The sequence below is a fragment of the Drosophila pseudoobscura genome, chromosome 4 (genome assembly GCF_009870125.1).
Source record: "Drosophila pseudoobscura strain MV-25-SWS-2005 chromosome 4, UCI_Dpse_MV25, whole genome shotgun sequence".
Lineage (NCBI taxonomy): Eukaryota > Metazoa > Arthropoda > Insecta > Diptera > Drosophilidae > Drosophila > Drosophila pseudoobscura.
In genome coordinates this window covers 5,589,527-5,615,079 of record NC_046681.1, presented here as the reverse complement: position 1 = coordinate 5,615,079, position 25,553 = coordinate 5,589,527, and the positions used below count along the sequence as shown (strand labels likewise).

Genomic DNA, 25,553 nt, shown 5'->3' with positions numbered 1-25,553 from the left:
ATGACTGCAGGGCACGCACACGAACGAAATTGAATAAAATTAATTTCACATTTAGCAAATTAAAACCACAAATGGAATTATAAATTCAACACAACACACCAGAGGACAGAGAGGATACACACAGGACACAAAGGACCGAAAGACAGACCATGTGGAAAAAACCAAGCAGCCCGCAGGACAACAAAAGTTAAGCCAGAATAAAGGCCGAGAGCCAGGAGTAAGGACAAACGATGCATGCATGAGCGTATTGGCCAGAAAGGACTTGACAACTTGTCAATCGGAGGAGTGGAGTGGGTAGAGTGTATCTGCTGTTCAGTAGCCATAGATTTAACGGGGGATTGCATTTTGATGGAGACTGGAGATACACTGAGGCATTGGAACGGAAATAGATATAGAACTAAATGAGATTTCTGTGGATTTTACAAAGGAAATCTCTCCTCCTATGCAGCTTCTTGGAGGAATGACGTCTACCTTGGAAGAACTGCTCCCTAAGATCTAATCTATGTACTACCTTTATCTACACTCTCTCTCTTATGCGGATATCTCATGCAATCCAAAGATTCTTTCATTCTTCATATAATCTACTCATACGCGTACTCTCTTAGAAGATCAACCTAAAGCGAGGTCTAGCGGAAACAGTGTCCATATTCCATAAACTTGTTCTGAGAGACCTTTCCAGCTTTCTTTTCTTTCGGCATCTAAGCGTCTTTGCATTCTTTCTCTCAGTGTAAAATCCAGTAAGAGTTTTAGCCACGGTTCATGGGGGATTTGCTCCTGCTGTTCCTCCTGCTTCATGGTCACGCATAAATGCAGGCAAATTAGAGAGAACGGAAACCCCAAGGAACATACGCACGTAGACGCAGGACTTGTCCAACCCCCAACCGAGAGGGTGAGTGCATGGGAATGTCGCATGGAAGGGAAGGGTAAGCTTTCCACTTCGGTCACAACTGATATAAATACATTTTCGGGGGAGCACCAGAAGCAGGCAGCATATTGCAGCAATAGCAATGTGTCTGGTAAAGCAATTTGCGGAGTTATAAATGGGATGCCATGTGGCATCGTCCTCAGCTGTTGCCTGAAAAATCTTTCGTTTTCTTTAATTATGTGCGTCAGTGCAACATGTAGCAGGTTGTTGCCTTGCCTTGCCTTGCCGCCGAAACGAATCTCTGCTTTAAAAGAATAAAACTTGCGAATTACCACCATTAAATTGCCGAAGCCCTCCGCCAAAATCCATGTAGCAGCTGCTTTTGTCGTTTAAAATGCTTTTGAATATTGCATTGGGTAAATCTGTGGCCCCCCTTGGGGGTTGCTTTTGGCGACACTCTCGCTAATGGCAACGGAGCCCCCCTCGAGGATGGCTAGGTCTAGGTCGCCAGACCGCAGACATTATAAACAACGTTCTCTCCGGAGAGGTTCGGCTCGCCTCGGTTCGTGTAATGGTCGCCTGCTATAGTCCTCTTCCTGTAGTCTGCTGCGGCTTTCCCCTAGTGAAAGTTTTATGGCGGAACTTTAAATGAACTTGGGATTGCGCCGTGGTCTGCATGGCCTGTGCACCGCTGCCCTACCATGAAGTAGGCCCAAGGACGGCTGTAAAAATCCTGTGTTATTTATGCGTCTGCTCGACCAAATTTCCATAGCGCCCAGGCACTGGGGGAAAAAAGGGGTCCCGAAATGGGGGAATAAACACTGAGAGAAGAGGGAATACCTTTTCAAGAGAGGAAAAAATTTATTATGTTTATTGGAGCTTTATTTTGTGAGTGTTTTAAGGTTTAATTCTCATATTTCATGAGGAAACCATTGATCGTAATGCCTTCTATACGTATTATATGGTTACAAGGGCTCTATTCCTAGTAAAGGTTGATATTTTCTATCGAATAGTGGAATACAGTGGGCTTAAGCCAGAAACTATAATGAACATAATTTGTGTAGAAAGGCATCGACATTTTTTGATCGCAGCACACGTACCTCAACATTAAGATACTTTATGACTACCTGGCAAAACATTTCACTCAATTCAATTGCGTTTTTCACACTCAATCTTCAATATTTTCAGATAAAATAATACTTTATTCAAAGTATTCCAAGGAATACATTTTCCTCTCAGTGTATTTCCTTTGGCAAATGCGAAAAACATTTCCGTTACGCATTTAAATTTCATAGTCAGTGAAAGTCATCAACACATTGCCATGTAAACAGATATATACATACATATATAAATCGGATAGAAGGAGGATGTATCCATAAGACTGCAGAGAGAGGGGAAAGGTTGCCGCCACGTAGCGACAGAGTTAAACGACGATGACGGGGCTTTCCCCGTAAGAAAACCCCAACGAGGAGGGGAGGGCGGGCAGAAGGCATGAGCCACACAAAAGCTTCCGCTTCCTGTCTACAACTCCAAGGATTTCCCCCAGGGGTTGCAAACACACACACACAAACACCAGAAGAAAACCCCCCAGACATTTGCTCTGGCAAATAAAGTTTTCTAATTTTGGACGTCTTCAAGGTTTTTGAATTTTTCAAAAGGAACTCAAGCACTTTTTCCCCCCCAAAAAAAAGCGGAGATTTTTCCTCACTTTAAATTTGTAGTATGCCAATTTTTGTTTGCTTTTCCCCGTGCATTTTTCATTCCGTTTCTTGTAGATGATGATGACATCTGTTGCCGGAGGTGTGAGGAAAAGAGCCAGAACTGCCTGTAATTTCCGGCAAACAAACCAATAAATCATATTAAACTTGCTAGGAATTTCCTCCTGGGGGGAAAAGCGCAAAAGGAAAAGGCGACCGAATCGTAGCCGGAAATCTTATGGCGCGTCTAAAAAAAATTCATAGGAAATCCCTGACATTGGATATGCCATATGCTCGGGGGTGGAGGCAAGCAGGAGCGGCAGTTCCTTGGATGGATTTGACAAGCGCTCGGAGTTTTAAATAATGACGAAAAGAACAATGGAAAGGGCCACTCTCTTTTTCTTGGGGAGGCTGGCGCCATTTTTACGGGAGTTTGACTGGAATTTTACTCGTGAGTCAAATGGAATTATGCGGAGTTAATCAGGGAGATTTGCTCAACATGTGCTTGCTGTCACAAAAAAGGTGCGCTTTTAAGAGCAGCAGAAATTATAATAAATTAACTTGGAAAATAAGGAAACATAATTCTATATAATTAATAAAAAGTACCAACAAAATAATACATATATAGTACTAAAATATCTCAAAAAATATTTGTAAAGTTATTCATTTCAACATTTTTGGCATTTCATGTGTTTTAGTAAATATTTTACTACGCTTACAAACTTAAAAATTGTCAGCTTTCACGCGTATTATATGAACGTATTTATTTAATATTATTATTGAATACTTTAGAGGATTGTTTGAGCCTAGAGTTATGGGGCTTTCCAAATGGCAAAAGTTTCCTTAGATATCTCGGCATTCTCCTAACAAATATCCCTTTATAATGTTATTAAAAATTCTTGACAAATTTTCTTTAGATTTAAGCTCGTCAGTACAATTTCGATCATAATAAAATGCATTATTACATTTATTTCAAATTTTTAGAAATATTTTGCAATATTTTGTATGATTTTTTCCTCGGGGACATGAAAATGTCTGGCCTAACAGCTGTTATCATTAACAGTGGCGTTTGACTGTTAGTTAACACACGTTGGTTAATATGAAGTTATTGATAGCTGACGAAAGCTCGCCGCCATGAAACTGAACTGGTTGCTGCAGAGCTATGTTGCGGATTTAAGGATTTCAGTTTCCATTCATTGCCGATTGGCGCGCTATACAGTTGATAATTTTGCAGCCAAAGGGCGCCACCAAAAGGTGGCTACAGTGCATATTATAGTTCCCAAGAAATGCGTCTATGGCGCTGTAGTTCCCAGAAAATTTAATTAATTGAATTTTAATATAGTTTTCATTTAATTTTGTTTAAATTGTTTAAATTAAATAAATACTCAAACATTTTTTACACTCACCGGTTCACCATCTCATTGCCGTTTTCCAAAGACTGCGCCAACTGTTGAGGTGTTTGCTGCTGTTGCTGTTGTTTCTGCTGCTGTTGCTGTTGCTCCTGTTGATTCTTATCGTGGAGTAATGTTCCCGCTGTTCCAGGAGCTCTCAGACTCCCGCCCAAGCCAATCCCCAGAACGGAGCCACCAGACAGGGCCGTGTTGGAGGCTGTGCCGCTGCCACCTCCGCTGCTGCCACAACCGACGCCAATCGATTTGGTCTGCTTGGCCTGCTGCTTGAAGCGGCTCAAAGCAAAAAAAAGGGCAAGGACTGCCTTCAGACGGCCGGCACAAATGTCATTCGTTGTGATGTTGTCCAAGCCTCCAACGGATTGTCCGCGCAGCACATGGAGGCACGAATTGACGTTGTCGTACTGCCACGAAAGAGAAACGAAATGGAAATGATATGAACAAAATTTCGGGGAAAATTCCAACATTTAAAGGTATTTAAGAGGATGATTCAGCGCTTGGGAAAAAGCTCGAATATAAATGGAAATGCTCCAGCGGCTTAACCTTCTTTTGCCGGTACTTAATCTATCATTAAAACGTTCTTTGGAGATGCTATTCTATCCGTTAATTTGAGGCGTTATTTTATCCGCCAGTTAATGTTCTTTTGGGGCATCAGATAGCCTTCTTTTTGGGCCTCCAGAAATGTTCTTTCAAGGCGCCATCGGAGTCGTGATTCTGTCATTCGATTCCCCCCAAAATTCTGGCGCACACAAATGCGTTTTTTATGGCTAATTTGCTTGAACGGTTTCGTTTTTTAACTGCTTCACGCACACTTCTTGAAAAAGAGCTCCTAAAAACCCACTGACATGCCGATAAAGACCGACTTTCAGACTTCAATCCCGAGAACCCAGAACCCATCTACCATTTGTCAACACCGAATGGAAAATGGAAATGATGAATGACACGGGTCACACAACACGACCTGATAGATGCTCTCTCTCTCTTCGGGTTCTCTAAGCTTTCGATGGGAAATGGGAAACACTTTAGGAAATGATTGGTTAATCTTAAGCACCAATCTAGTTCGGGAGTGGAAGCAGAGGGAAAGGTTAACGGAAGATTGTGGAACTTACCAAAATGTTTGGAAACCAAAGAAGCCTCTTTGTGGGGGATCTTTTGTATATTTCATTTGATTATTTCTGAGATATTATGGTAAGCATTCTTTCAAGCTTAAATATCTTCTGAAACCCCTGCTCAAAGTACATTTCCACTCCCTCTTGGAAACCTCAACAAATCTCCAAATAACCCCAAAAACTAGTACCATTCATGACCCAAAAATCTCTTCCATTCGTTGACAGGCAACACGACTAACCACTCAACCCACACAGAAACACAATCACAATCCCAGAGACTCTTCTTTTAGTGGCAGGAATCGTATGAAATATTGTCAACAAGCAAGCGCTTCCGAAAAAGCTGCACAAATTTGTCTTTTTGTTTCAATCCCCTCTCCCTCCGCCCCCCTCTGTTGTTCATTCGGACTGTCATGTAACAATTTAAAAAAGATATATGTATATACGATATATATTCATATAGAATAGAAGAACAAACCGAAGAAAAGCCAGAAAATGTCGAAAAAATCAAACCTGACAACTGACATGACAGGCAGACAAATGACAAACGTCTGCTTCTGGCCGGCTGGCTGGCCCCCCAACGGAACTCCCCGGCTGTGTGCACTCAATTTGCTCTGCAAAAGATACTTCTATATGCCAGTGCGAGTATCTAACGAGTTGACAAAAAGAGGTTAAAGTTTAAAAGCTCTGGAAAACTTATATGTCGCAAAAGTTTGTAATAACTTTTCCCCGATAGAAAATAGATAGAAAATCGAAGGCAACTTTTGGGCAAACAATTGAAAAACTCCAAGTATTCGCAACATGAAAGTTCAAGTTCAATGCCGCGTCAAAAGTAACTGAAAGATACTGGCACATCTTCCTTCCTCGTCGTCGAGAGTCTGTCGTCAACATTTGCTTTTTGGCGAAAGTAATCTTCGGCGGGGTCTCCGTTTTCTTTCATTTTCCATTACAAATTGAGATAATAAATTCGAATTAATTTTCTTTAGAGAAGAAAAAGGAAAGCTTGTTATCGCTTTGCATTTATCTTTCTAGCTGTTTCATTGATACAGATACATTCTGTCATTTGCCACATTAACTTTTTGTGGTCTGGTCTGCAAATTGGAAAGTTTTTTTCTCTGAAAGTCAGAAGTTTTTGGTCAAATTGAAGGAGCAACTGTGTTCCTGGTAGAGGTTTCTGCTGGTTAATGCACTAATTGGTGGCGAATCATTGGATTCTTATTGGAAAGGATTGTTAAAAGCCCTTAAAAATGATATAAATAGGAAAGCGAATGGACGTACAGAAGATTTGTCCTAAAAGATGAACGGAGGATGTCTGGAAGATGTATGGAAAAACGCCTAGAAGTAGCTACCAAATGCTTTTCCTCTTCTAAACCCATTTCCATATATTTTTCTGTTTAATTTTTGGCAGAATTCTTTATCCCCTAGGCGTGAAAAAGGTCCTAAAACTCCATTCTTCCCATTTTATAGGATATAAAGCCACATTTAATTCCCAAAAATCATATACGTTTCCTTAAGTCACTCTTCTTCGTTAAATCATATTTATTTATTTTATCCCATCTTAGTGCTCCCCTAAAAGCAAAAACATTGATATTTATAATTTTCTCTGTTTAATCAAAGCCTGAAATATTTTAAACAGTATGTTATTCATAGAGGCTTTCTAGAGGGATTCTATCATTAGAATATCCCATAAATTCACAAATAAAACAATCCCCGATCAGTTTTCTCACTTTAAACCCCTTACCACATATTTTTCTTTGCAATTTTCGCCTTTTCCGTGCTATTCCAGCAGTAACTTCTGTCTCTTTGGAATGTACCATTTGTTATGACCATGTTAATAGTGTTACCCCTCCATTAGCTTCAGTTGACAACATCATTTCTTTGCCGTCTTCCAATAACTGGCCCCGAGAGGAGGAGGAGACACAGTGCCTTGCCGCTACCTCCACCTCGAGGCACTATCGGACGATCAATCACGGGGTGCCGCCGCCACGCTGACAGCTGCAGCAAGTGTCAAACAGAGCGTTGCACTTATTTATTCTCGCCACAATGGAAACGCCACCACTGCCAGCGCCACCGCCCACAGTAGCCCCCGTAGATAGTCGTAGAGTGGCGGGGGCATTTCCATTCATGTGCAGAGGGGGGACCTCTGGCTGTGTGTGTGTGTGTGTGGCACAGTTACGGGGTAAAACCCATTGAATATCGCTGTCGGCGATGGGTGCAACGCCAAGTGCATTGAACACTCGATTTACGTAATATGCAACAAAAGTCAAATAAACCACAATAGATGCGGGGCATGCCAAAGGCAGAGGAAGGGGCAGGCCAGTCTCAGACTCTGTGTTTGCCAAAGATAGTCGTACTCGTGCAACAAGATGCGGCAGCTGTTGCCGCTTGGCCAAAGGAGAAGCCGCAAACTTCAATGCAATGCAATCGGCAACACCGAGATATCGATACCCCGCTCGTCTCTGCCACACTGCCGCCGAGAGGCACCCACAGAGACAGGGCGACAGTGCGACGGCAGACACGGAGGTACCCCCAAAAAAATAAGTCTCGTATTGGGAAATGTGATGCCTCAACAATACCCGTATGGCTCTTTCACTTGGACTCCTTTTGCCTCACTTTTTGTCCCCTCTTCCCAACTTTGAACCCCCCTTTTAAACCACTTTCGGATCCCTTCTTTACCACCATGGTTCGTTCTCCACTTGGCTCCCTTCTCCTCTACATTTTCCCACCCAAAAAAGGAAAACCCTACAAAATAAATGCAAAATAATATTGTTCACATTGAAGTTGTCAATTGCAGTGGAGAGCGGCAGACAGGGTCGTCTTATCAATAAACTCTCCATCGCCAGTGAAGGGTTTGAACAGTGGGACTTAAATGAAGGGATATTTGTAGCCTTTTTTTGTGCAACAATCAAGAGATTCCTGGGGATTGTTTCCACACAAAAACCCCTTTAGAAAACTCCAAGCTTGTAAATTTTTGATAGAAATTTCACCATAATTCCTGCAACTTTCAAGCACTGTAAACATCATTGAGAAACGTTATGATGCAGTTCTCCTTTGATGGGCTTCTGTTCTTGCGCCGAAATGAAGACAACAAACAGGCAAAAGTGACGCTCATTGTCACAGGACTCACACATACAGCCTCATTAAAAGGGAGGCAATGGGGCACTGGAAGGGAGAAGAAGGAGCACAGAGAAGGAGCTCTATCATGGAGCTCCTGCAGCAGCAGCAGCAGGCCAGCCCTATCCTTTATTGACATTCTTCGTTTCGTTTCGATTCGATTTTTCTTCCCCATCTGTGTGCCAAGTGCAGGAGAATTTCTGAATTGCTGCTGCTGCTCCTCCGCTCGACGTTCGATGCCCGACGCATTGTTGGTGGTCACTCGAGTGCTGCTGCCTGCCTTCTGGCACCCACCCACCCACTCATTTAATGCGAATTTATCGTAAAATGCAATGCGTTTCCCTTCTTTTGTGTTCGGGCAATCCCCACCGCCCACCATGGGGTGGGGCCATATCATTCCAGTCCCTCCTCGGCAGCCAAAGGATTAAGTGTGGTCAACGAAAGACGACGTAAATGAAAAGGCAAACGGAACCAAAACCGAAACCCAAGGGAGAGGAAATGAGGAGGGCAGGGAAAAGCTTTTGTTAATGGCGCTAAAGAGTTGAACGCTTGATGGGGGCTTGCCCCACATGCCACACGACCGATTGCGTGTGGCTAAAGTCAACGTTAACTTCAACGCATCTCTCCCATCTCGCATTTCGCATCGTATGACATTTTTATTTATTTTATATATAAATTTCATTTCATTTGATTTATTTACACATTTTAAAGCCCCCAAAATGCAATAAATCAACGTAGGCGTCTCTCTCTCTCTCTCTCTCCCTCTCTGGGATCCTCGGCGTGGCCAAGCCCCTTTTTTAATTAACCGCCAGCCAAAAGGAATTATACAAAAACACCATAAAAAAGGATGGAATATCTGTATATCTGAGTGTATCTGTATACAAAGAGAATATGGCTATGGCACAGGTGGAAGACACTCGAAAATTGAGTTATTTACGGGCTATAAGCTCACTATAATTGGGAGTATTTCGGAGTTAAAGTTGATCACTTATCATTCAGAGCCAAGGATTTGGGTTTGTTAGGATTTTCGTTACCTAGATACCCATAATTTCGGTTCTAGATCCAATAGATCCTGAGATGAAAGAGCATATATTATTTTCCATATATGTATACTTAATAAACTTATGTTATTTGTTCTTTTTAAACGAAATTTTCATATGTTTTTCTATTATTTCTTCGATTTTTAGATATATTTGAGATATTTATAATAGTTTGTTGTTTAAGTTTCTCTTTAATCGTTAAGCCAACGTGATTTGTGTTTGCTTTGGATTAGTTAACCTAAATACCCAATATTTCGGTGCTACGTTCAATAGATCCTGAGATATAATGGCATACACTCCTTTCAAAAACTTTTATGGTAATAAATTATACAAAATTTGGTATATTTATGGTATTTATTCATTATAGAGTAAATTGTGATATGCTTTGCTCGTATTTGAACGATTTTTAGGTTGCTCACTAATCTTAAGTTGCCTCCGAATTGTATTGATAATACTATAATTTGCTTAGATAACAAATATTTCCGACCATTAGATATTAGATATGAAATATATTTCATTTAAAGTTGAGCCTAAGGTATGGATAAATTGCTTAGTATCCACAGAAAACTATGTGGCTTCAATGTGATGAAATTTTCCTATTGATAAATTTCTACCACCCTAAGTTCATCATTCCCTCAGTTTCTCCTTGCTCAAAGATGTTCGCTTGTCAGAAATCCGATTTTAAGTAAATAATAATCTCAGAGTACATTTTTAATCCATTAGATTTGGGAAGTTTTTTAATCAGCAGCCAGGAAGTACTCGGATTTCAGTCCGCATCATCGATTGCCGCTTTTTAACTTTCACTCGAATGCACTTTTCAAATTAAACTTTTCCGCCACATCTCCCTCTCTCTCCTTCTCTCTCTCTTTTGCTATACAAGAGAGAGTCTTCTCCTCTCTGCAGTCGCATATGTCCGATGTCCGGCAATTTCAATTACATTTCTTCACTTCAATCAAATTGCATTTCCCCAAAATAAAAAAGGGAAGAAAATTGTTTGTGCAACACACGCGTGTTGCACTTTCAGTCATTCGTAAATTGAATTTACAGCTCAGTCTTATCCAGGACTAAGGAGTAGTCCTTGAGGAACCCACCCTCCATCTAATGATTGCCCTGGGGGCGGAGTTTTCTCAATTTCTTTTGATTTCTCGGGCGATATCTTATCGCATTTTCGAATGTCTCGTGACTGGGCGACAATTGTCGTTGTCCGCCCCCTCCAAAAAAAAAGTCCTCGAATCGAATGTGGCTGAGTGACTTCTGTCAGCCACGGAAGGACACTTGAAAATTATTGAAATTGTTTTGCCATTTTGCCACGAGGGTTTGTCCTTTGGAGAGTGCCGTGCCGCATCCTCTCCACATTTTAGAGAGCTCCTTTCGCCTCCACATTCTATGGGGGGGACTTGTCTCCATCGACTGGCGCGTCAGACGATTGCATTCGTCCTGCCGCCTGGCATGCTGGCGTCCTGCTGCCTGCTGCTTATCATTGCCATGGAATTTTCTCATTTTGAGCGATTCGAAGAATTTGTGTGGATTTTGGTTATTGATTTCCAAATGCCAAGGAGTCTGCCTGCATCAAGGCAGGTCTTGGCTCGAAGAAGGATCTGTGTGCGCGTGTGTGTGTCGATGGATGTGTGATTTTGAGCTTTTAATTAGTTGCTAATTTGCTTGAGGGGAACTTTGAGAAATTGCTGAGATGTGAAATAAATTAAAGTCAGACGCGGAGGAGAACAAAGAGCTTAAAGAAGTTTAGGAGTATATGAGGATATAAATGGGTCTTTTAAAGCTTTAGACGCTTTAAGCTTTAAGCTGGGAGTATCTGTCATAAAATTGTTAGCAGATATTGTTAGCAGAATATCTCAGGATCTATGGAGATTGCCATCGAAATATTAGGTATTTAAGATATGCACATAAAAAATACGATGCAGAGCGCACTGTAGATGATTAAAGAGCAATTTTAATATAATATATGGTTTACATCTCAGAAATAGTGTGGAATATCTCAGGATCTATTGAAGGCAGCTCCGAAAAAATGGGTATTTAGGTAAACGAAATCAAAACGAATCCAAATCAGCGAAAGTAAATGATTAGTGAGCATTCTTAAAGAAATTCTAGCATTCACAGTGCCTGTATCTGTCGTTAGTTGTCTTCTTTTTATAGAATTACTTCCAATTTCCTCCCTTTATGCCCTTACTTGGTTTTCAACATTTTCCTCCCCTTCAAAAATCAAGGAAAAGTACATGAAACCATATCAATATTCCGTCCACCATTTCATATGCATAATCAATATACAACTTGTATGGTTTTCTATACGAAATATAGTTCCCTCTCACGGAACTCTGGGTGGGGGGCACTTGCGCAGCCTCTACCCAGTCCGCCACCTCCATTGCCACTTTTCTCCTACTTTTCAGTTGTGCTGAAATATTTAGTAAGATTTCCTGCGTGTTGTAGCAACTTTTCAGCAAGCGGCAGAAACGTTTTTAGGGCTTCAGTGCTCCACTTGACTCCAGAGGGATCTTCTTCTCTGCCCCACTGATTTGCCTGCCCCCCATCGAGGATGTTGTTGCCACAGCGACCTTTGGCCAAAGTGCGTGTGCTTCAGCGCATTAAATTGATTGCTATTCAATTATTTCCATGATGAGGCACGCGGGGGCCAATTTGAAGTTTTCCTCACGTTCTCCTCCCCATTATGGGGGGCCAGACTTTTCTTAGGGAAATTGTAGCAATAAAATTATTGATAAAGCCATAGAAACTCAATAAGGAGAGAGAAATGAAAGAGGGGAGACGGAAGGTGGGTGGTGGAAGATGCAGCCAACAAAAGAGTGAAAAGATGGCTATCGATGGCCCGGGAAATGCAAGGCATAAGAAAAATTGGAGGAAAAACCCCACAAGCAGTAGGAACAGCCAAGGAAACTTAAGTAGGGGATTGGGGCGGGAGGTCTGTGGGGTGGGGGGCTGTGTCCAAGCCAAAAGGTAAGTAAAAGCTACTCTCGTACACGCGGGTCACAATTTAAATATGTATTATGATTATTTACAGCCAGAGAGCGCAGGGGAAATATAAATACAGCAAGAGGGAAAAATAAGTAAGAAATAAAATAAAAATAAAAATAAAATAGGTGCATAAAGAAAAAGGTGAAGCTCGAGATGATGATAAGCCAAAGAGATGCACTGAGAAAAAAAGGAGATGGAAGAAGCTAAAGGATTACGGAATGAACAAAAAAGGAATAAAATGTAGAATGAATGAAAGATGAATGAAACGATAGTTGAGGAATGAAAAGGTATTTGATTTCTTGAATAGGAAATCCTGTATAGCATTAGGAATTCCTTGATGGATAATATTCTATCGAAATTTATAGTCAAACACGATATACAATCTGATTTTGGTCACATTTCTCCCAGATCTTTTAAGAATCCCACAAGCTACAGATTGTGTTAGAAATTGGTCATAAATAGAGCTAAAAACAGAGAAATGTATCAAAAACTCCAAGATGACCCACTATTAATATTATTTGAACAAAAAATATAGGAATTCAAAAACAAAACGTATTGGAAAACAGCTTTCTTCAAGTAGAAACTCGTCTATTCTTTCTCCCAGTGTAGTTTGGCGTTCGGCGGAGGCTAAAGGTAGAGGTCTGAAGTCTGAGGCAGAGGCTGTTGAGGAGGCGGAGGCTAGGAGCAGAGTGGCTCTGAAGCCGAGGCTAGTAGTAGAGCTAGAGTGGGTCTCTGGTGCCAGCAGTGGAGATTGGTGAGTGGGGGAAAGGCACAAGCACAAGCTCAAGCAAATTGCACACGCAACGTCCCGCGCCCGAATGTCCGCGTGTACAAAAGCCTCTCCTTCCTTCCTGAAGCTTCGGTGAGATTAGCCTTGGCGATATGCTCCTGCTGCTGCTGCTGCTGCTGCTGAGGTGCCTTGCAGCTCCATTCCGCTCCACACTCCACCGCTCGCTGGCTCCACTCTGGCTGCTGCTCTCAATAGGCAGGCGTCTAAAGAAAGTGCAAAGCCAAGGCTAAGAGCATTCGCAGCATAGAACGTGTTTGGGAAATGGCACTCAGAGAAAAAGCTAAAGAAGAACTAAGCAATAGAAAAAACTAGAAGTGTAAGAAGGAATGTTTGAAATAATTCCCCAAGATACATCAGCTCTTTCCCGAATTCCACATGCAGTCCAAGACTTTTCTCCCAGTGTATTAAGTGCCTTGTGCTGCCATTGGCACACAATTGGGTGCATTTTTTTCTTCATATTCGCAGCATGGTCGCGACGCGTCGTCGTCGCCTTAGTTACGCCTTAAGTTATGCAGCGCGCGAGTATCGTGTTGCAGGCTACTCCGCGTAGACCCTATATATAAATAACACTCCTCTCTACCCCGATATATCTACGCTTCTATGAAGCCTCCTCCCCTCTTGCCCCAAAAGCGTGCCCCAGCTATAAGCTGTTTTCATCTTTATCCTTTTCGCGCTACGCGATGCTATGCTATGCGAGGCGATGCGAGTGTTTAGATTAGGAGAAATTGCATGCTGCATCAAAATATTTTCCGGGGGCCGCCATGGGAAAGGGTGGGTGAAAGTGGCTGCCAGGTAGAATGATTGCCTGCTGGAATACTTATTATGACGCTGCCACGTTGCTGCTGCAAATTAGCCTGCTGCAACGTGTACCGAAAATGTATAAAATTAATTGCAAATATCAATATTCCAATATTCTGGCGACCGGAGAGTGCGTTTCATGCCCGATCGCATCTATGCAAAATAGCCATTTCCCTGCCCGCTTTTCAAGCGCTAATTGGCTGCTGCTGCCAGGAGCGCCGGACATCGAACATCGGTAATCACTAGGCACAAAATACTCTAAATATATTTCCATAAATGCAATGAAAAATCAAAAATCAAATATAATTAATAACACAGTCCCGGACTCTTCGTGACTCCAAAAAAGAGTCGAAAAGTTTCAATTTTCAATTAGTTTTTGGGCCGTGTAATTTGCACTGTTTGCATAAATTGTCAAACAATTGTTTGTTTTACAAATTTAGCAACTAAAACACACACAAAAGTCATGCATACTATAGTAAATACCCAATACCACATGTCCTTGTTCCATCAGCCATAAACTCACCTGCAAAGAGAGAGAGAGAGAGACAGAGGGGAAATTGTTAGTCAGAAATTCCATAAATTTTAAAATATTTTAAAGCCTTAAAGCGACGAAAAATATAGCATGGCTCCGCTCTGGCCATATTGATGATAAATGATTGTCACAATCATTGAAAATACCGACATGAATGCGAGGGAATGCACATGCGTATTTTTATGACAAATGAAATGTTTTTTTGGTTCATAAATGTTCTTTGTTGTATGATTTTTGCTGAGTGGATGGGTTTATTTATTTGAAATGGTCGTACATTTTGGTAAATGCTAACATTTTTTCCGGGTATTGTCAAAAGTTTCGGTGGGGTGCGAATTTTTTAAAATCTCTAGTCTTAAATTTATATTTATTTAGATATGAATTCAAGCTTTTTTCATTTTTGGTATTTTATGAATCGTTTTAGTTTCAAAATTCTTTCATTTTATTTGATTAGTTTATTTTTTAGTTTTATTATTTTTCATAATAGTTACAGTATTTTTTCACTAAGATTCGAGTTTCTAGTATTTTAATTAGTATTTTTGGCATTTTACTTAGTATTTTCAGTATTTGAGTACTTTTATTAGAAATATTACCCTTTTCTTGGTATTAAATTTTGTATTTGTAGTATTTTTTACCCTTTTTTTGGTATTGAATTTTGTATTTGTAGTATTTTTTAGTATTTTATTTGTTTAATTCTAAAACCATTTTCCCAAAATTCCCCCCAGTTTTCTTTGCTGCAACCCGTTTAAAAACCCTCCGTTTACACCAAAACAAAACTCATGTTGAAATCAAATGAAATTCCAGCCTCCAAATCAAAGGCCATCCCCATGGGAAAAACAGTTTTAGAATTTCCATTAGTTGGCTTTAAAAATTACTTCGTTCCAAAGAGAAACTTTTTTACATGCAACATCAAAAGGCAGCAAAAAAGAGCAAACAAAAAACAAAAAAAAAGGGAAGCTGCAACTGCAGTGGCAATACCATTTATGAGGCGGCAGAGGTTTTAAATCAAAGTTGCAGCATCTAAAACGCGGAATGAACAATCTATGCATGTGTCGAATGTGTCTGTGCATGTGTGCGCCAGTGTATCTATGAGTGCCAGTGCATCTATGCATCTATGCATCTATGTCTAGCTTAAACAATGCCCAATGCATAAATAACTACAAACAAAACAAAAAACAGCATAAAGAAACTAGAAAATCTCCAAACAAAGTGTACATGTAAATAGCACACACAGCAAACAGAAAATAGAGGAGCGGGAAAACGTATCTAACAGATACACGCGCCATAAACTTTGCGAAAATCGTATGCTTCATGCCACTATGCCTCTCCTCGCCACCACACTCTGGTGTTCTTCCGTATCGAATCCCATCATCCATTGCAGATGAGCATGGCCATAAAATATCAATTTCGTTTTACAAAAAGAAACAAAATGCCAAAATCGAACGTAAACTTATGAGTGGCTCTCTCTCTCTCTCTTTTAGCCAGTAAAAAGAGAAATAGCATAAAATATCGTTATGTGTGCAAAAGAAAAGCGAAATAATTGAAAAATGCATTGCAGTAAAAATAAACCAAAATATTGGAAAGGGACAGACAATGTGTAATATATATCCATGTATTTTTCCAACAATTTCCATAAGCGAAGGAATATGTATTACAGGCTATTTATTGCAACGGGAATTAAGCGGTAAATGTGGGTTCTAGCGGAGGAAAAGATACATTTGATTGATGCCAAAAGTTGGAGAATATCTTTGTGGAAAGCGGTGGGGAATAAAAGAATTTGGAAGCTCTAGTTACTTCTTTTAGACAAAAGACAATCCCTTTTTGCCACATTTCACATGCAAATATTGTTCTAAGCCTTTTCGAATCTACTAGATACTCAAACAACCTCTAAAATTCACACATTTCACTTAAATTACCTCAAAAAATAGCTACTGCCTTGTCAGACTTTCAAATAAGATAGAAATCTGTTCGAAAAAGTCATCTCAAAAGTCCATGTCCACGTCCCCAACACGTGCCATTTGTCAGGCTGGCTGAAAACCCATTTGATGAGCCCCGTGACATGGCTCAGACCTAAGCAGAAGTGCTTGTGTACAAGATAATCAACTTCAAGTCACTTCAAATTGTATCTTTTGCCTACAGAAAAGATGTATTTATGAGAGTCATAAATAAAATGGCAAACGACGAAGAAGAAATGCCTCTTTGAGGCAATGAGCCCAATGAGAAATGTGAAAACGTGTTGGGCATAAAATGTATCCACAAAATTCTGAGCCTCACGTAGCGGAACCACCAAAAAATACAGCCAGAGATGGCCGAGGGAGGGCGGGGGACAAACATTTGAGAGATACCATTTTTATTCAAACAACATTTGATATTTTCATTAAATATCATTCAGCGCACATCCGTTCCCAGCATTCTCGATGTGTCCTACAACTGCAGCGAAGCGTGGAATTCTCTCTCTGTGACTGATATTTTTTTGCGATTGAAACACCAACAAAAGAAACGCGTTGGAAAAATGCAAATAAACAACAAATGGACTGTGCAAGCAAATGAAATATTGAAACTAAACAACGTGGAAACAGGTGTCAACGTCATCATTCGTTTCGAAGGTCCCGCCACTTGACAATTCCCCCGCTCCATTCTCTCTGCCCCTCTCCCTACATTCTCCATTACCCTCTCCATTCTCGCATCATTTTTTCGGGCTGGCTGTATTATTTGCATTTCATTTACGCTTCGACTCTTGTTTGCTTTTGGCCTTTCCAGAATTTTTATTAGAGGTACACGGAGACTGATGTATTTACGGTGAGGTGAAGCATGTGACAGGAGGAAGGAAGTTGAAATATTCTTGATCAGCATCAACAGTATTTAGAGTCGACAAAAATGTATATTAAATACTGAGTAGTACTATCATTTTTGCAACTAATTCATAGAAGGAGAAAATTCAAATTTGGTATACAAAATTCTGTAGTTGTCATTGCAAAAAACACAATTTTAATGTTATTGTTGAGGTACACTCCCGTTGGATTTCGCAGTGTTTCAAATGCATTCAACACGTAAAAATCTGTCCACAAAATCGGGTTTCATTTACTATTGTAGATCTCAAGAAAGGCATACAACTTCTATTAGGTTTCGCCGACCAATAATTTCCCAATGGTGACCCCGACGTCGTGATCAATGTAAAGCTTGTAGGCTTTTTCGTTAGCTGTTGAACTTAAATTATGATATTCATGGGCAAATATCGGGCTACTCTTTTCTTACTTCCGTTTCTCAACCAAAAAAGGACTTCAGAATCGTAGCTAATCATGGGAATAAAGCTATAGATTGTAATATATATCTCATTTGAGTGGCTTCTGAATGTAAGATATTTAATTTTCTTAGCTTCCAGGGTATCTGCCAGTCGTTTCCTTCGTCTGTAAACCTTCTCTCTGATTCTTTTTGTTTTATAGACCGCAGGTGTTCGAACCCCAGAAATCAATCAACATTTGGAAATGCTCAGTGTGCGATAGTATTTCAATTGTTCGTGCCGGCGGTCTGCCTCTTTTGTTTTGTATTTTGTTTGCGGCTTGAACTTGACACTTGCCACTTGGTCAACCAATTGGGCCGTTATTCCCTCTCCCACTCCCTTTTCCACTGTTGACCAAATAAGTCTCGGCTAATACCTGGCAATGGTTCTTTGATGAGCTGTTTCTGTTGCCCCTGTTCCATGCTAATGACTGAGTCCGAATGATGGTACGCGAACGGAAGTCGTGATTTGGGGAAGCTTAAATTATAGGCTGAGAGAGAGCGGGAGCGGTAGATTGGCTTAGATAATTATGGCTAATTAGGTAAATAGGATTGACAAATCAGTCAACAACCTATAGACCCACAATCAGGTACAGCTGACGATTTGAGTTAATTAGAAGGAAAGTTTGGCCCACAGAAGAAATTGTAGTACGTGTTGGGACTGAAACATAGAAAACTGTGATGAAAAAAGGTGTGAAAGGCTTACACTGGCTTTATTTGAACTAATTTATTTTTATCTAATGCAGGAAAATATCGAAATAGAGAGAATAATCTGTAAAATATACCGATTAAACCCACAGAGTACCACAGTTGTCTAAGAAACAGATTATTCACAGTTGAAATTATCGGTAGAATGAAATTATTAGCTTACTGCTGAGATACTCTGTGAAATAGACATATTGAAATGTAGAGCGGAGTCACCCACGTGACATTTTTTTCGTCATTCTGTTTTTAATACTGTTCTTGATATCTCTCTATAATTTTAAACAGTTTTGTCGTGGACTGATATCATACCGTGGCGAGCTAGAGAAGCGAGTGAGCCAGGGGTTGGAAAGCGAGCGAAATTTGGGAACCAATTTGAAGAAATAAGTAACCTACATCAAAAGTAAGGGCAATCACTCTCAGATACAATATAAATTGCATAAAATGATTAAGTATCTATAGGTAAATGTATCTAAAAAACTGATTTAATCACCTTTAGAGTTGTAGGTAATTATTTTCTACATAAACTACACACTAAATACACACATGCCAATTTTTAACCAAAAGAGTCATAGTTCAATAGTTTGTTGGCTTTTTGCGACTTAAAAAGACCTAAAATTCATTCAGTTTTTTTTGTTAATTTCCCTATCAGATGTCAGAGTACGATTATATTTCATTTAAACCCACACTTATTCGTTAGAAAATCCGCAAAAAACATGCAATACCACCATAGACCAACCGAAACCCAAACCCAAACCCAAACCAAAATATCGTTTCACTTCAATACATAATTAAGTTGTCAACGCAAACACAGACTGCAGATACATTTCGCTGTGTATATATTTTCCGCATTTATAAAATTTCAAATTATGCAAATTTCATTTATGGTTTTTATTTCATGGACTTTATTTTTTTCGTTTCGTTGTTTTTAAAAATTCTATCAAGCCAAATGAAATTTGTTCGGCTGCGCCTGTGCCTGGGCTTCGTGCGTGGTAAAATTATATTAATTTTGCAACGCGTAAAAGTTCATTATGCATAACGAATGTACAACAAATAGCAGGCAAACAACAACAATAGGGCGTTCGTGTTAAATGTAGCCTATAATTAAATATTGTATCTACTGGATGCGAAGAGAGTGGGAGGGAGGTATGTACCTGTGAGGGGGAAGAGTACGCGACGCCTAACGCATTTTGACAGGGCAATTATTTAAACGCCGACGCTGACATCTCTCCTCCGGAGCTCCGTAGTCGAGCTGTTCATATGTCATATTTCTAGCTGCTGCTGCCTGACACACCTTTTGTATCTGTAGCTGTAGCTATGGCTATGCCTCCACCTCTGGCTCTGGTAAATGCAAGAAATACAAACGCCCTGGCGTCTAATGATTGTTTTTCGAGTGTTTTCATTCGCTGTGGTTATGGTAACCTTTGATTGCTGACCTGGTTTTTCATAAATTGCACTTAATGAAAAGCGTACCCGCAGAAAGATCTAAAGGGGTTTGGTTGAAGATATTTTTCAGAGATTTTTTTATTACTGGAATTCGCGAAAATTGCCATAGGAAATAAAGGGAAACCATGGCTACGAATAGATTCCAAAAATTGTTGTGTATCTTCTATACTGTAGATATTTGAGAGATACTTTTGAAAATGTTCTCTAAGAATTTCTTATTCTAAAAAACCATTTCCCCCCAAATAGTGGTCTGTAAAACTCTCTCAGGAGACAGTCATTGCGTGTGGGACTGTCTCGCTCAGGTAATAGCCTGAGAAAAAACGCTGTCCAAAAGCTAGACGAAAGCTGGATGTCTGGAAGCCATTCCCATAGCCCCATATCTCATGGGCAGCAATACGTTGGACATATCCTTGAAGCTCACATTTCTCAGCTGTCAACTGTTTAACTCCTCGACTTCTTGACTCCACTCCACTCGACTCGACTCGACTCCACTCCTCTTCGAGAGAACCTCTTTGGGTTTTTGCATATTTGACTTTGACACTTTTGCAGTTGTGTTGCATTGCTATTGTGATGTTGGTTGGGTTGTTGCATTGCTCTGCTCTGGCTCCTGTTAACATGTCCAACTGTTTGTCTGTCTCTCAGTCGTTACTGGCTATCAGGTCTGTCTGTCGCTCTTTCTGGCCATCAGGCGAGCTCTGTCTTTCTGTCCATTCAGTCGTTTTCTGGACATCCCAGCAGCGACAATGAGCCGGGGCATTCCTCTTGAACACGCAACGTGCAATTGTCAGTGTCAAGCCTTGTGGCAGACTGTGGAAAAATATATACGTACCTATATAATACTCGTATCTGTGAGATACATTCATGTACGTATGTATATATATGTGAAAGATAGGTAGGTTGCATGTTTCATTCGAATGCGGAGAGAGGCTACTGCTGTTGCAATTCGCGTAGGCGTTGCTGCATCTCTGAGATGAGAGTATCTTTCCTATATGACAATCAAAAGTGCTCAAAAAAAAGGATACATTTTAAAGATACAAAAAAGTTTAATTTTTTTTAAGTCTTCATTCCTTTTAGCACATTTTTTTTATCGATTTCCACTAGAGTATTAGCCATTCGCTGAGGATTTTTCTTTGTCGCACATTTTGACAACTTTTTTCGAACAGATACAGATACAAACTCTACAAATTGAGTGATGGTTCTACAGACTGAATGAATTATTTTTTCCCGTTCTTTTTTTTTGCCGACAATTGCATAAAGTTCGCAATTCAATTTAAATAAAGCCCCCGAAAAATAGTTGAGGAGCTAACGAAATCTGTCGGCTACAGTACGTATCTGTAGGATTATTTCTCTTGGAAGCGGTACGGGAGATTATCTCTACACTTGAACTACATTGTACAGGGAGTATCTTTTAGTATTAGTCTGTGTCTATCCCCGAGATGTAATAACGAGAGTATCTTTTAGCTGTAGTACGTTTTGCATCTGTGGAATATGGTGCAGGGAGTATCTTTTAGTATTAGTCTTGGTTCTATCACCGAGATGTACTACCGAGAGTATCTTTTAGTTGTAGTACGTTTTGCATCTGTGGAATATGGTTGAAGGAGTATCTTTTGAATGTAATAAGGAGAGTATCACGAGTATCTTTCAGCTGTAGTATGGCTTGTATCTCTTGGATGTGCTATGATGAGTAACTGTTGGATGTAGTACGGTTTTTATCTCTCAGCTATGCTACTGGTAGTATCTTTCATCTGTAGTACGGTTTGTATCTTCCGGTTGTGTGGCCTAATATACCATTTAACAACCAAATCTCCTCTCAAATGACTCCGGGGGCCAGGAAAAAAATAAAAATTGCTCTACACACGTTTTGCTGGTTTTCTGGTCATGTTTGACAACCTGCCGAAATGCAATTAACAATTGTCCCCGGCAGTAGTCATCGGGTTCATACACACAGATACACTCATACTTGGAAATACGTCCCACAGGAGCAGTACGGCCAGTGGCGAAGCGGTAAAGCATTATTGGAGGGGGAGCTACCATTCAAAAGTATCTCAAAGAAATCTAAAGAAATTACTCTTTAAATGTCGGAGCGTAGCAGGAGATCAATTTAAAGCTGCTTCGTTTCGTCTTCAGATCTCTATTCTATATCGAAGCCCCTTTTCTGCTCTGATTTTTCTGCATCTAAGCCTCTGTCCTGAGGGGGGATAGTAGTTGTCCTGAACAAACAGAGCCGCAGAGAGGCAGAGAGACCGACAGAGAGACAATTGCACCGTTAGAACGGCAGCAGCAACAGCAGCAGCAGCAGAAATACACAAATGAATGCCCTTTGGCACCTGTCGTCATCATCAACCTGGTTGTCAGAGTATTTTGCATAGTTTTGCAACAGCAGCAGGCAACAGCAGGCTCTTCTCCTCTTCCCCTCTCTCCATTCACCATTCGACAGAAATTAGCCGTTGGGTAACAGGAGAGTTCTGCATTCTGGTCTTCTGCTGTGATCTGCTGGCCCTGTTTTTAGGGGGGCCAAAACAACAAATTTAATTGCATTATTTGCATGTCCAGCCCACTCCCTGTGGAATAGTCAGAGTCGGGTTCGGGTTCGGGTTCTGTACTGGCCGACATTAATGCATAATTTTGCCAAACTATTTTGAGGTTTGTTTGCCTGGAAGGCAAAGGTAAACCGCATGCAGTAGCTTCCTCTCCCTCTGCCCTGCCCTCCCTCTCGACCAGGCCAATTTATTTGTCATGTCAATATTAACGTCGCACAGAGAGGCATGGATGTTGCCTCCTATAGACAGTTGGAAATCCTGCAAACTTGAAGCCCGAAACATAATTTAGTTCGGTTTTCGGTTGCATTCCCCCCAGTGGATGCTTTTGCGGTTTTCTCTGTTTGCTGCTGTCAACTGCTGCCCAAACTGTCAAATATTTGGCCCAAAATCTAAGGCCAGGAAACTACTACACTGGCAATTGTAAAATTAATTAGAATCTATTGGGAAAGAGAGACGTGGAATTGAAGTGGGGAAAGAGCAGTGTGTGCAGTCTACTTATATTCATTAAAATAAATGGTTATAATTGCGGAGAGAGTGTATCGGTTGAGGGAGTGGGGATGGAAATAAGTATAAGTCAAGTAAATCTTGCACTTCAAAAGAGAGAAAGATGTAAGGAAATTGCTTTAAGAATTGAATACAAATTAATGGACTTTGTTTAATGGAGAATTGCTAAAGCGATCCATTTCTGGTATCTAGAGATTTCTGTACTACTTCCAGGTCGGAGTTTCCACTAAGAGAATCAAGTGCGTACAGATTGGCATTGTGTAGGGCGCTAATATTTTCTTTCTTGGGCTTGAGATTTCTAAGACTATGCCTATGTCCTTTCTGGACATGTAACCGTAACAAAATCATAGGATTCGGTCCGCTGCTTCAACATTCCATAGTCGTATAAGTGGAGAATGGTACAGCCTTTTCTCCCCGATGAAGCCCTTTTGTACGATCCTTTTATTTCTCTTCGTAGGAGTGCCACAATTCCAAGTGCAATATTATTCCCAGATCAATTTGGGCACAGAAGATATTCCAAACAGCGGAATACCTCTACCAATTGACACACGTATATTACCTCGTAAAGCCTTTGCCATTCCCTGATTAATTTATTAAAATTCCCATGGCAATCCATAAGAATCCTCCAGAAGCGTGTCGTGTCTTTCTCTTGCATTGCAAAATGAATAGCGGGCAATCAAAATATTGATTGAACACATTATTTAACAAGAGAGAAGCCTCTTTTCTTTCGCCGTGAAATTAACAAGAATGAAAGAAAGAAAGGTGCGCATGCGTGCCCCATCGAAAAACCACTCCTACTGTGACTCCAACTCCAACTTCGTCTGCGACGGCGACTCCTTCTGCGGCAAGTTGGTCACGCATTGTGCAACCATAAATCTTTTGGGGGGCACAAGGCGTTGAAAAATTGAAGTAAAAAAAACGAGCTGGGGAATTGGCTTGAAAGCTGCGCCTGCGCCTGCGCCCGCGCCTTGTGGCAACATTTTCTTTGGGTTGGGCCTCGGCATCGGGCCTAAAGGCGACTGCCACTATTGTTGTAGCCAGGCGTTTGCTTTTCTTTCGCATACAGACGTGCCTGAGATTTGGTTTTGTGACTTCATTAGCAGTCAACAGTCGGCAAGTTTTTCACTTCGAAGCCCAAGTAAAATCCCTCAAGTGTTTGGCAATTAGCCATGCTTCATTGCCCGACAAATCAGTTTCTTTCTTATGGTTATTTCTCAGTCGCTGCTGTTGTTTCTGCCGCTGTTGTAGCACTTAGAGACACTCATTAAGATTGACAGGAAATCATAAAACTATAATTTGAGGCCTTGATTGTATGTCGGACTGAACGTTTTAGGCTAATTGGAAAGCGCTTTGTCTCTTGCGGGTGGTGTACGGTTTCACATGGGAAAACATGGGTGTTTTTGGTTTCTGAGCATATAAATGGAAAATTTATTGTGTAGAAATATTCCAAAACGACTTTAAACCCACTCTTCCTTCAGGTTCAACCACATTTCTTCATTATTTAATGGTACCTTCATTGCCTTTCAATCATTCAATACACACTTCAATTTCTCTTCATTGATAGCTCCTCTAATGCCTTAATTAATGGCACGTGAACGATTTTCTCGTCTATCTATCCATCTACTCCTTTTGCAGGCAGGAGATTCCAGTTCTCCATTCAAGTGCCCTCCTTCCACTCAATCATTTGTAGATTGAACAATTGCTCGTCATTTCCCTGTGGCAGCTCTCCCTCAATGGTCACTCAACGACGTACTTCACAGTGGAGTCTCTCATTCATGGACTGCTTCCATTGCAACTTCTCCGACTTCAAAGTCGAGGCTGCTGCAATCAGCAGCAGCAGCAGCACCGACGCGACGTGCCTTATCTTTTATCGCCTTGGTTTGCTTTTTATTATTGTCTTGTCTGTCTGCCACTTTGCCTCGTATTGTCGTCACTCTTGTCCGGTTGCAAGTTTCAGAGTCGTTTCTTGTGGGGGTTTCTCTTTTGTTGTTGTTATTTTTTTGTGGTACGTGCAGATTGTCTTTTTCGCGCGTTGTCTTTTGATTGAAGAACGCAGCCAAGAAGCGGAAATGTCAAGCCGCAGCATAAACACAAACATAAATCTCAATGATGATGATGACGATGATCGTGCCACAGATTACGATTGCATTTGGGGATGTTTAATGATGATGACACACACACAGACACAGCAGTAAAGCCACCCACTTACATTTGGAGTCGCCTCCAATTGTGGCATCTACAAATCTGCAAATCTACAAATCTGCATCTCTGATTTCTCAGTTGCAGCTGCAGCTGCAGCAGGGGGTTTCAGTTTTCTGCCTCTTTAGCATAATTTTATTCATCAGAGATTTCCGACCACCTACGCGCGACGGGAAAATTCTATTCGGGAATTGTGTGACACATTTCCACAATTTCGCGGAAAAACTGCACGATTGAGGGGGAGGTGGGGGCAGTGTCTGAGTAATTAGCAATTCTCGGTGGAGGCTTTTTGTTAGTATGCCTGTTGGCTGTGTGCCTAAAGCCAGCCAGAATAAGTGGAAAAATATCCAAAAAATAAATAAAATTAGTAGCATATATGCATTGATTCTTGAAATTAATTTTCACGGAAACTTAGGAATTGAATCTGCACGAAATATGTTTTGACTTGCTACCAAAATTTTATCAAATGAAAATAATGCATGCAAATAATCTATGAATTTCCGATATCGCACTAATTGACTAAATAAATCACTAAATATATTTTTTTGTG

At 40.6% G+C, this 25,553-nt stretch overlaps 1 protein-coding gene across 7 annotated transcripts in view; it reads right to left on the bottom strand.

Moving 5' to 3' along the window:
• Window positions 1-25,553, bottom strand: part of sick (sickie) — a 207,843-nt gene that overhangs the window by 93,591 nt on the left and 88,699 nt on the right. For all 7 annotated transcript variants that reach the window (XM_033380907.1, XM_033380909.1, XM_033380904.1 and 4 more), the window contains one exon: window positions 3,969-4,375. In XM_033380907.1, the coding sequence (XP_033236798.1) occupies window positions 3,969-4,375 (407 nt within the window). The remainder of the gene's footprint in view (window positions 1-3,968; window positions 4,376-25,553) is intronic.